The sequence below is a fragment of the Misgurnus anguillicaudatus genome, chromosome 10, assembly GCF_027580225.2.
Source record: "Misgurnus anguillicaudatus chromosome 10, ASM2758022v2, whole genome shotgun sequence".
Classification (NCBI taxonomy): Eukaryota; Metazoa; Chordata; class Actinopteri; order Cypriniformes; family Cobitidae; genus Misgurnus; species Misgurnus anguillicaudatus.
This window is the reverse complement of record NC_073346.2, coordinates 30,028,372-30,041,021: the sequence shown is the minus strand read 5'-3', so window position 1 is coordinate 30,041,021 and position 12,650 is coordinate 30,028,372. Positions and strand designations below refer to the sequence as shown.

Sequence of the window (12,650 nt, the reverse complement as noted above, 5' to 3'; positions counted from 1 at the left end):
TAAAACTATACTTATATAATGTTACTATTGCTTTCCCATTTAATCTTAATGCAATACGAGCACTCGATTATTATTAGACTTTGTTCTTGTCAGTACTATATACAACAATTTTTTATAAGGGTCAGAGAGATGTTTTTTGCATGCTGTTTATAAATATATCAGTGGCGATTTCGCATAACGTGTTTAATAGTCACGCCAGGATAAAATAGATGATCAGTGTCCACATTTAAAAGCTGCTGTGCTTACTTGCAGTTCCACAGTGTTTTTCGCATTCTGAGGAGAGAGATCTCTCCAGAAAAAATTATTGTTTATATTCCTCTTTCCAAGTGTTTATCGTCTACGCGATGTGACATTACTCCACTTAAGTTTAACGTTACATCCAAGAGTGCTGATTTTCGATGGGATAATCATTTCCGATTGGGATTCACTGACTGATTTACAAGCTAGTGAACTAATGAGACACACGGAGAGTAAAAACAGCGCGTCTGTGCGTGTCCATGTGTGCGTGCAGTTTTTCAATTCAGAGATGAGCCTGTTTAAAGAACCTCCATTCACTAATAATAAAATGACCAGCAGGTGGTGGAATGATACAAATGGTGAAGCGATTACTGTTATGTTATCAGTACAATATCGCATGCCTCTTAGCCAATCAGATTCGAAAACCAAAAAAACCTGTTGTATAATAGCTAATATAACCTAACAATGAGAAACATGTTTGTTAATAATGTTAAAGGGACACTACACTTTTTTGAAAATAGGCTCATTTTCCAGCTTCCCTAGAGTTAAACAGTTGATTTTTACCATTTTGGAATCCATTCAGCTGATCTCCAGGTCTGGCGGTACCACTTTTAGCATAGCTTAGCATAATCCATTGAATCTGATTAGACCATTAGCATCACGCTCAAAAATGACCAAAAAGTTTCAATATTTTTCCTATTTAAAACTTGACTCTTCTGTAGTTACATCGTGTACTAAGACCGACAGAAAATTAAAAGTTTTTTTCTAGGCATATATGGCTAGAAACTTTACTCTTATTATGGTATAATAATCAAGGACTTTGGTGCCGTACCATGGCTGCAGCAGGCGCAATGATATTATGCAGCACCCGAAAATAGTTTTGAGCATGATGCTGTCACTTTTTTAATACCAATACAATAGTTCATTATTTGTTCATGATACACTTTAAAAACAAATGGTGCTAAATACTGTAGCACTAAAAGCAGTTCACTGGCTCGTAATCGTAGGGGAACCATTTTTAGTGCCATGTAGCACCTGTGTAGAACCATATTGTGCTATATAGAACCATATCTGGTGCTATAGTAGTGGTGTTATACTGTTTCAGCCCCAGATGGTTCTTCATAGGTGCTTTATAGGTGCTATATAGCACTAAAAATGGTTCCCCTATGATTACGAGCTTTAGTGCCATTTAGCAATATTTTTTTTAGAGTGTAGTTCATTGTGCATTAACTAATGTTAACGTATAAAATGTTGAAATTAACACTGACAATGATAGGGCGGCTAGATATATGGAAATTACTGGATATGAAATAACTAAATGATTTTAGTACTAAAAAAAAAGTTATGCATAATAAGAGTTTTAGGTCGAGACTGGTGTGACAAGGAGAGTAATGGTTTATTTTCCCAGAAAGAATGTAAAACATCTATATTGTTATAGAATTTTCAGTTTTTACATAGATTTTATTATTACTCAAATTGACTTTTTTGAGATTTTTTTTTTTATAAAAAGCATTATTGTATCACATATCATATACCCCACTATTTAGCAAGTTATCGTATAATGTATTTTCCCTAAATATCATGCAGCATCGTACAAGGATTATTAAATCCAGTAGGGGTATTGTATATTGTAAGTTAAAACTAGTTAACTAATATAAACAAATAAAATCCTACTTTCTTTGACGCTTTCTTTATATTTTAAAGGTAAAGCGGAAGATTTTCCAGAATTTTTTAAAAGAACCCGCCCCTCCACTTTTTAAAAAAATGCACATGCGCAACAGAGGGGGGATGCCTATTAAACGTGTGTACGAGAGAGCATGCACGAGCCTAGTTCTTCTCTTTGCTCTGTTTACAAGTTGCTGCATGGCTCATACATTGAGATGTTAACTGTGTCTGTGCGGTTTGTGACTTGTGCCAGGGCTAGCATCGCTAATCATAGCTTACATCAACTTTTACTAGCAGTATTTCAAATAGCATGACAAACTTTACCTGTCGAGCAGAAACTTTGTGACTGAGGCATCAGTGGGAAGCCCAACCTGTGCTTTTAGCTCACGCCAGGTGTGAAATATTCTCCCAAAACAGCACTCTGGTCTTGTTTCTTTCTTCAGAGGCCTTTCGCTTTTTGTCATACAATTCGTAAACACTTTTTCTCTTGCGACCCTCAGACATTTTGAAAAACACGGTGAGAACGCGAGCTTCAATGGATGGCTGAAACCGTAGCTCACCACACATATACACCTGAAAGTGCGCATGTGCAGAAAGCGAACCTAGGGACGAGCATGTACGACGGCCTTACGTAAACATATTACCAGAATGATTGACAACTAGGATGACCAATAGTCTTGATGTTCCACCCGGAAAAAGAAAATCTTCCACTATAGCTTTAAGTTAAACAATTAAAAAAAAATGCTTAAAACAAGAAACAACAATGGAGAAAAATAGAAAAACCTTATTGTGTTCACAGACCCAAGCAGTAAAGATATTTGAAAGTGAAAGTGTGTTCACATGTGTATTTGTGTGCGCAAGGGTTTGTGTCCACATATATATATATGCCTGTGTCCTTTTGCTCATATAAGCAGATGCTTCTCTGCCCAAGATTGATGTGCAAAAAGGAAAATAAGAAAAGCCTGTTATTTTTCCACTCATCTGTGGGACCGTGAAAAGTGTGATGCACATCTGATCCTTTTAGCGAAGGTGTTTTGATTCGCGCTTGATTTTTTCCCCCTTTTGGTTTCTGTTGAGGAGAGGCATCCATCTTCGGAATTGAAACGTCGACTCCCCTGACCCGCACCTGCAAGCAAAGAACGTTCAAGCAAAGCCCACATTCATATCCCTGTCGTACTTCAGATCTGTTTATCTTGTCGCTCATCAGTAAAACGTCTGGACTCTGAGCTTCACACCTGACACTGGTCATGATCTGCCAACGCATGCTTACGACCAATAAGAGGTTGTTGAGTTTGTCATCACATAATTCAGAGCAGAAGTGGTTTGATGGTTATTGGCACTATAATCGGGTGCTATAGTAACCAAGATCTTCAATCTAGTGTATGTGATGAGACAGAATTGTACGCTTTAATTAATTGCTCATTATCGAGCCAATGAAATTGGATGTGATTGATCACGTCACCTGAAAAGTAACCACAGAATAAACTGCCTAATATTCCTAATGATGCTCTACTGAACTCAATACAAAATTTGTAGATAACAATGTCTTATGAAAATGAAGGTTTTTTATCGAATAGAAAACATGCATTATTTAAAGAGCACCAAATGGTCCAATTCACAATTTAACTTTTTTTTGGTGTGTAAGTGTGTATTAGTACATGTTAACGACATGCAAATAGTACAAACCTCAAAATAAACAATGACGTGAGTTATCATTTCCAAAGTAAAGCTCTTTCCTTGGACTACAACAAACACACGGATTGTAGGCAACAGTTTACTTCCTGGGAGGACCGACATTATCATAATTCCTCCGGCTTGGACTCACAGTCTGTAAATTAACTCCTGTTAGCATTGCATTGTGACCGAATCTTTCAAACATGGTAAGGAGTGTCACATTTCCGGCTGATGTCAGATGTATTGAGGCCAGTTACAACGTACAGGTTAGCTGGCCAATCAGGGACAGTTTTCCCTGAGTACAAAATCTGTGCGTTTCAGGAAGACAGGGAAATCTGGAGCTGTAAAAATGTACCGTATGTGGAAAAAACCATGCAAACACATTGTATTATGGGTCAATGATGTGATGTTAATTATTTTGTGTCCGTATGGTTCAATTACATGTAAAAGGATTAAAATTTCAAAATAAATTTGCAGATTACTTTATCTTTTTTGAGGACCAAGTCTAAAATTTCTGGTTTTATTTCATTTTGAAAGAATATTTGAGGGATATTTGCAAAAATGTCAATGTGGTGTTACTAGTATTTTTTAAATGCAATATAAATATATTTATAAAAAATGTGGAATTAAATATAATCATCTAGTTTAGTGGAATATAATTTTTTTACATACATTTTTACATAATTTGTCAAAGATTATTTAGAAAACAGAGCTGTTTTCAGTATATGTCAGGACAAATATTACAAAAAACGCATTAAAATTTACATTTAGAAATAACTTATAAAATGATATTTTTTATGTTTTTTTATGATTACGCTTACATGCCATCAAGGTGAATGATAAAATATTTAATATTTCTTATTCTTTGGCGCAATTGGGGGTTACACCATTTGACATTTTCAGGTCCATTCAGTCTTAACTTTCATAAAAACGGTGCAAATATAATTTTTTTATTGCATAAAATTAACATAAATACACGATGTGCATTAATATAAACCTGATGCGTGGTTTTAAAACATGTTTTTTAAAACGATTTTTGAATTTCTCATCTTGCCAAACCGTTTTTGTCACTGACAACACATACACAAAATGACTTTGTTTTTAAGCAATGAAATAGGTGCTCTTTAATAAATGTCGGAAGTGCAAATATTAAAGCTCACGTAACACACGCTGTTTCTGCATTTCTGATATCAATCTGGAGTACCTATAGAGTAGTATGACATCCTTTATATCTCTGAAGAGTCTTTAGTTTAATCAGATTTATAAAAGAAATATTAGCTTTAACGAATCTTTCTGATAACGTACGAAAAAATGAAGAAGGAGGAGTTATAACACGGGAGGAGCGAGTACGAGTCATGCAACACTATACAAGACTTATAACGTATGATTCACTACATGTTCGTGTCATTTATATAATATACACGCGCCTATTTCCAACATAAGACAGAAGTCTTACTTACCACGTGTAACTCGTCATGAACCGGTTCTGAAAATCCACCGCATCAAACACACACGCAAAACTCCGCTGCTAATCCGGATAATAAACTATATCCATTGTTTCCATAAGGCTGGATGTCTTCTCCTTACATCCAAAAACACACTTCTTCTTGTGCCATTGTTGACTTTTGAAATTAAACAAAGCTGAGTGGCGTGATAAGCTGTTAGCAAGCTCTAGCGTCTCCCGCTGACTGACGGCTGGGCGGGGTTTTCCGGGGGAAGTTTTCCGGCAGAAGCCCATATAAAGAAGTGATACGTATCGAAAACCCCTGAAACGTCAGTTAGAACCGTAATCGAAAAAAATTAGCCGAAACTTGTACGAACCCTGGCGAAGTGCATTCGGCACAGAAATACTCTGAAACACGCCCAACTGCATTTTTGACACTTTGCCTACGTTTAGCATGAGGAAACAACTCTATAACTGTGTTAATAAGTCAGAATGCTTGAAATACCATTAAACCCCCCCTTTAAGCAGAAGTCAGAATATGTGGCATAATACCATCTTTAAGAATGACGCTGAAAATATGGGTATAATACTCATATTTTCATTATATAAAACATAGTGTTTTAACTCTTTCCCCACCATTGACGAGCTATCTCGTCAATTAAGAGAAAACATTTGCCTGAATAAAATGTGTTCCTGATGCGTTTTTATGTTAATCTGAAATACCGCGATTATCCACTAGATGCACTCTTACCCAATTAATAAAAAAACTGAAGCAAAAATTATTTGTTAATTTTACACTCCGTGTATGTTTTGATGATCGTTCTGAATCTGATCTCTAACAAAATTCCTTCACAAAAATGCAATTATTTCAGCTTTTTGCTCAAAATTGTGTATTTTTAAGAAAGTTTTGTTTGTTTGTTTATTTGAAAGCAGAGGGTCTGTTCTGTCATTTGATATACAGTATTTGACTGGTTATATATTTTTAGAAGAAAATTTTCCTGGAAGGCATTTTGTGAAACTTTTCTAAAATCACAAAAAAATGCTGGCAGGCAACTTTTCAAAAAATGGCTGGACGGGGAATGAGTTAACAGTTAAAGAGAAAATTAGGTACATCATCTATATCAGTACAGGCTGTCACAGTATACGGTTTCGTACACAGGGATTTCGTACGCAGGGATTGTCTTCCGCTACACGTAACATTTCAAACATGCCTATCAAACAATATTTCAATATTTTAAAACAACAAGTATCTTAATTGGAAATATTGTGAACAATAATGAAATGTTAGGGTTAAGCCAAATGTTGACACCTTGCCTGTGTTCCATAGCGAAACTGTATCCCCTGGAGCGTAATTTAGGGTTATGGCCTTAGGGTGTCTATTCAGTGCGAGTTTGTATGTGGTGTTTTTGGGCCCATGGCACAAGAGGGGAAAGATTAGTTAGGGAGGCAGACCCGAGTTGTGTTTCCTGCCCCTGGAGAGAGTTTAATCAACGAGATGTGTAAGCACATGCAGCTGCTCAAATATTTATTCTAAGCAGGATACTGCAGAACACGCGCGCACACACCCACACACACACATGGCCGGTGAACAGTGAATTAGACATGAGTTTTAACCTTCAGAAGAACAGAGAGATGGGCAAAGAGAAACTGTAAAAATAAAGGTGCAAGATGATGAATGTCTAATATCATTCTGCTCAAATACGCCCCAAACGCCTGTTTGATCCATTTCAATTTTGCATCATTAAGGAAAGACATTTTAAAAAGATCTCTTTAAAAGGGTTTTTTCAACCTTTTCAAGCGTAATAGATTAATTGTCATCCTTTTTCATTAAATCCAATCCAGCCACAAACTCTCTCTCTCTTTTCACTGACACTCTTGTTTTTATGTTGTCTGCATGGATGCCAAACTGCCAATGACTGGTAGCGTCCTCTGGGTGTCAGCACTTACCATCTTTAGCTTTCTATTACTGACCCGCAGTGCCTTTCTGCACAGCTTTTTAATATATAAAAAGCAGCTGAAAAACACTGAATATAAATATAATTTTGGGTGACTGGCAAGAGATTATATCTGATTTTGTATTAAAAATTTTAGACGTATTATCTTCTTAAAGCAGCAGTCAAAAAAGAGATATTTGTAATGGTATGATTTTTCTTAAACAGCAGTGACATTTAATATTGCACAAATGCATACATTTTTCTCTTGCTTCTTCTATGTTAACAGTTTTTTCATTTGGGCAATTTCTCAAAGTTTTTGCAAAAACTAAATCGATACTGAAATGAAGTGTAGATCTCAATTAAGCATTAAAAGCAACATCTCAGCAGTTTCTATCTGAGCTGTTACTTGATCTTCTGTCTGTTGTGGAGTGAAAGGTCACTGCAAGGTTTTTATCTAGATGGTATTTTTTACTAACGCTAAATAATACTCATTCACAAAAAAATAGGTGCGCACTGCAGCTTCAATGCACAAAAGGCGGAAAATGACAGCGTAATAGAGTTGATGAATAGAAAGCAACAGGCAGGCAGAGGACAAATATGAGGATTTAAAGAAGATGTAGAGGGTCTGGATGCACCACCAGCTACCGCTGAAGAAAAGCACACTAAATTATTGAAAGCATAATAAAATGTCCTTGGGGAGAGAGAAGAAACACTACATTATTCTGCCCTCTTTTCTCCTTCAGCTTGTGATTATTGAGCCAAAAAAGGGTCGTATTTTCCCAATCGTTTTTCATGGAGAGAAAATCTCATCTCCAAATGGAGTATTCAAAATTTTATTCCCTTATATTTTCAATAAGTTTTTCAAAATTGTTTGCCCTGCATAGTCTCACTCTTCTCATTTCGGCCGTCCCTTCATAGTTTCATTTGTTTTAAATATGTTTAAGTTATTCAGCACAGAAGCTGAGAAGGTTATTTGAGTCAGATTCACAGTACTTATGGATACCCCGTGGATCAGGGATTCTTGCATGCTGCTTATGCCACGTGCGATTGGTTAAAGAAGCCAACTGACGTGGCACGTGATTGGTGGATGAGATTAATCAAGGCAGCTTGCCGAGAACCACCCAGTTCATTTTGCATAAGGTTGTTGCTTGCTGTGCAAGAAGGACATTTGATTGTGTATTCAAGGCTGGGACGTTCAAGATTAGAATCTGTTATGTTTTGATCGGGTGAATATGTCTCTCGCAACACTCGGGAAAGCCAATCTCAGCACCTCGAATAAACAATTTGCCGTTAATCGCTCATCCTGCTCAAACAAATAGATATTGATTCTGCTTTTCAGCACACACACACGCCGACAGATTTGTACTAGCAATGCAAGAAAGGGCATAAATTGTTTTCTTCTTGCCTTTATGTGGCATAATAGATGAACTCAAGCTGTGCGTGAGGGCTACTTCTGCTGTGTAGTCGGTCTGGGAAGGGTTCACTTGATATTGGGGTCAATGACGTGACACTGAATCTTTTAAATGAGTCATAAAATTAAAACAGATGGCTTGAATATGCCTCTTTTACACCTCTGTTCAGGAAATAGGAAATACAGTACTGTATATCACATATGGAAATCCTGTAGATTCTCAAGATTTTGACCTTTCATTTAAAGACGGGGTGCATGATCTCTGAAAGCCAATGTTAACATTTGAAATCACCTAAACAAACACGCCCTCACCCCAATAAAATCTGGACCTTCATTTGATAGACCCCACACATATGCAACCCAGGCAATGATGTTGGTTAGTAGACACGCCCCTTACTGCTGATTGGCTACAAGTGTGTTTTGGTGCTCGGCCCGAAAAATCATGGACCCCACCTTTAAAAGTAAGGTTAGTTCAGGTTAGTTCACTTGTGTACACCCAAATGTAGTCATGATGTAATAATAACATTAGTAATGCTTTAGAATAAGGTTGCATTTGTTAACATTAGTTATTGCAGTACATTCTCCGAAAAAAAGGTACAAGAAGGTACCAAAGTTAACTTAAAATGTGCATATTGGTACCTTAAAGCCTTAAAGGTACACATTGGTACCTTAGGCCAGTGGTTTTCAAACTGGGGGCCGGGGCCCACAGGGGGGACGCGAGATGGTGCCAGGGGGGCCCCAGTTTTATGACATTTTATTAAATACATAAATTTATCATGAATTCTGTGTAATTAAACCTGAAAAAAATAAGGCTACTAACCAAAAGCACTACTTTTTTGTATAATTTAATGTTTTTTTTAATTAAAATGTTGAGTTTTAGAACAGTTTTTTTGTCACAAATTTTCTTTGGGGGGCCGCGAAGTAATGCACCGTACACAAGGGGGGCCGCACGCTGAAAAAGTTTGGGAACCACTGCCTTAGGCTACGTTTACATGGAAACGATCTGAAAAGAAAAAGCAAAAGTGGCGTTGCGATATCACTTTGTATTCCGCGAAAGGAAATGTAAAAACATGAGTCGGACAATAGGTGCTCTTTAAATTTGAAAAAGCAAAATTAATGCAAACGTTACATTTCTAACTAAACATTCAACATTTCTGCGTGTTTTAATTATTGCTGTATATTTAAATATTTTTCATTGTAGCCCATTTCTTATATCCTTATTTTCAATTAACACCAACTGATGTAAATCTTTATAAGATCAATATGGTTAACTAATTAATACACAGTCAATACAAACCCTCTGTATCTAATAAACGCTAGTCTTCTGATGAACAATTGAAATGAGGTCTTAAGCTGATTCCATCTCTCTCTATTTCTCTTTTTGTAAATCTCATTTTCTGGGTACACCAGCATTGAGTGTAAAATTACGTACTCTCGCTGGTACAATTGATTTGTGAGTAATTAAAAATGTCTGTCACTGGACATGGTCCAGCTTCATGTTCTATTCATGTAGATTAATACATATTTGTCAGAGCCTTTGGGATCAGGCGGGCTGCGATGTCTGATATTAAACATTCATGAGAGTTCAGAACACAGGGACTCATATTCTACTGGTATTTATGGGTCCAATCCTACATCTTAGTACCATCATAATGGATTATAAAATCAGAACATTATTGCTTAGCAGGGATGGAAATTTAATTTGTGTCTTGAAAATGTTTTAATAAATAGCTCTTGCTTGGGCGATAAGTTCGGAAGGACTCTGTGTGTTAATGTTGTACTGTATATGTAATTTAATGCAGGTGGCTGGAGTGGGTGGGGCAACTGGGCGGCGTGCAGCAGTGAATGTGGGGGCGGGGTCCAGACGCGCACACGCACCTGTCAGTCACCTCCTGAGGAGGCATACCTATGTGAGGGCGTTCTGGAGGAGGGGCGTCCCTGCAATGCAGAACCCTGCATTGGTAAGTTTTTTTTTATGCTCATGCACATTTCCGCATGACCGTTTGTTCACAACTGCAAACATCTTTGTACCACACTTCTTCTCTCACTGCGTGTCTCTCAAAAGTGAGGTCTCTTTATCATCTCATGTTACTCATTGTAATGAGATTATTTGTAGTCAAATGGACACTTAGCTTGGGTCTTCTGCTTTTGAGATATGTACATTGAAAAACAGACCCTTACATGTCTCCTCTAGACTTATGGGGGTGGTTTTTCAGACATTGTTTATCCTAGTCCCAGACTAAAATGCAGTTTGAGCTGCCTTAATTTAAAAACACCTGTACTGACATATCTTAACACATATCAGTGCCATTGTTTTGTCTCAAGATGCACACGAGTATTGTTTTTTGTAAAAACTACTTAAATGTCCTAATATAACTAAGGCCTAGTCCTGGATTAATCTAAACCCTGTCCAAGAAACTGCCCCTTTGAGGAGATCACAGTGATGTCATTAAGATCCTAAAGGCCCAAAATAAGTCAGAGATTTCAATACGAGCTCAAACATTTCTCAACAAATTATCCAAGACTAAGTTATCTTACCTGTGTTTACCACATTAATTTTAAAGCAGTGTAGTCTTACTGTATGTCAACATTTGTTACATTTGTGACTAAAGATTTTTAGTAAAAGCATCTGATACAAAAATGCAACCCAAGATCACTCGCCATACATACCTCTGTATAACCTAAAATATACAGCTTCAGGTTCAAACGCTGCCTCTTTCGACGAAATGTCCACTAGAGGTGTTTGTTTTTTGTCAGTTTTGACCTGGAATTTTTATGAAGTTATGAAGCAGACACATAGAGGTGTCCAGTTTTTTTTTTTTTATATCGAATATATAAAGTTGCAAGCCAGTGCCATCATTTTTTATGATAGTTTAAGTTTAATGCCTTCCAGAAAATGTTCTTCTTTAAATATATAAAAAAGAAAGAACATACCCTCTGCTTTTAAACGAAAAAGAAATTTCATCTTATCTAAATTTTTTCTCTTTTTATCACTTCGCTCATATATGAGGTTTTTCAAAAAGCTGAGATAATTGCATTTTTGTAAAGGATCAGAGTTTTTACTTTTTCTGGATGTGAAAGTGTGCCACCTAGTGGATAATAGCGTAAATATGGATTGCCGTAAAAACTCCTCATTGGCAGGGAAGACATTATCATGAAAATCTGACTTTTCCATGTTTAAGTGCTATAATTGGGTCCCCAGTGCTTTTATCAACTTAGAAAATGTGAAAAAGATCAACCCAGTAAGTTAGTTTTGGTAAACCATTCACTGCAAGCATGTGAAAAAATAGGTAATTGAAATTTGGCTCCCTTGTGATGTCAGAAGGGGATAATACCGCCCCTAATCTGCACTATCCAACCATTGGCACTGCCATTTAGTGCAGAGATCAGCTCATTTGTATGTTAAAGGACACACCCAAAACAGCACATTTTTGCTTACACCTACAAAGTGGCAAATTTAACATGCTATAATAAATTATCTATATGATATTTTGAGCTCAGACATCACATATGTACTGTGGAGACACCAAAGATTTATTTTACATCTTAAAAAACTCTTGCGAAATGTCCCCTTTAATTGACGAGATAACTCGTCAAAAGCGAGGAAAGAGTTAAAACATGCTCAGCTCTTGTTAAATTGATTTTTGTCGTTTGGTGCCTATTTATAGTCATATCCTATATATAAAACAAAATAAAACAAGTGCCTCTAGTGGAGATTCCAAACAAAAGATGCAGTGATACGCTACAAAAAAGCAAGCAAAAAAATCTGCCAATGGGATAAAAAAATTCTTGAATTTTTCTTGAATTAAGTGTTTAAGAAAAAAGTTTTTTTTTTCTTACCCCAGTTTTTTTACTTAAATATTATTTTTAATACTAATAATATATTTTTGTCTAAAAACTAGGCTTATTCAATATTTGTACTGAAAACAAGACAAAAAAATATGTAAATAAGAAACAAATTTTATATGTAACAGGAGCAACCTATTTCAGGTTGTCCAGAAATGTAGGCAAAGGTATGTAATTCCAATAGCAAAAATGACATTAAATTTAAAGGGACATTCCACTTTTTAAAAAATATATTCATTTTCTAGCTCCTCTAGAGTTAAACATTTGATTTTTACCATTTTGGAATCCATTCAGCTGATCTCCGGGTCTGGCACTTCCACTTTTAGCATAGCTTAGCACAATCCGTTGAATCTGATTAGACCATTAGCATCACGTTAAAAAATAACCAAAGGGTTTTGATATTTTTCCTATTTAAAACTTGACTCTTCTGTAGTTTCAT

At 36.3% G+C, this 12,650-nt stretch overlaps 1 protein-coding gene across 15 annotated transcripts in view; it reads left to right on the top strand.

The window, feature by feature from the left end:
* The window catches only part of adgrb1a (adhesion G protein-coupled receptor B1a), a 148,843-nt gene that overhangs the window by 82,107 nt on the left and 54,086 nt on the right, over positions 1 to 12,650 (top strand). For all 15 annotated transcript variants that reach the window (XM_073872346.1, XM_073872345.1, XM_073872344.1 and 12 more), the window contains one exon: positions 10,168 to 10,326. In XM_073872346.1, the coding sequence (XP_073728447.1) occupies positions 10,168 to 10,326 (159 nt within the window). The remainder of the gene's footprint in view (positions 1 to 10,167; positions 10,327 to 12,650) is intronic.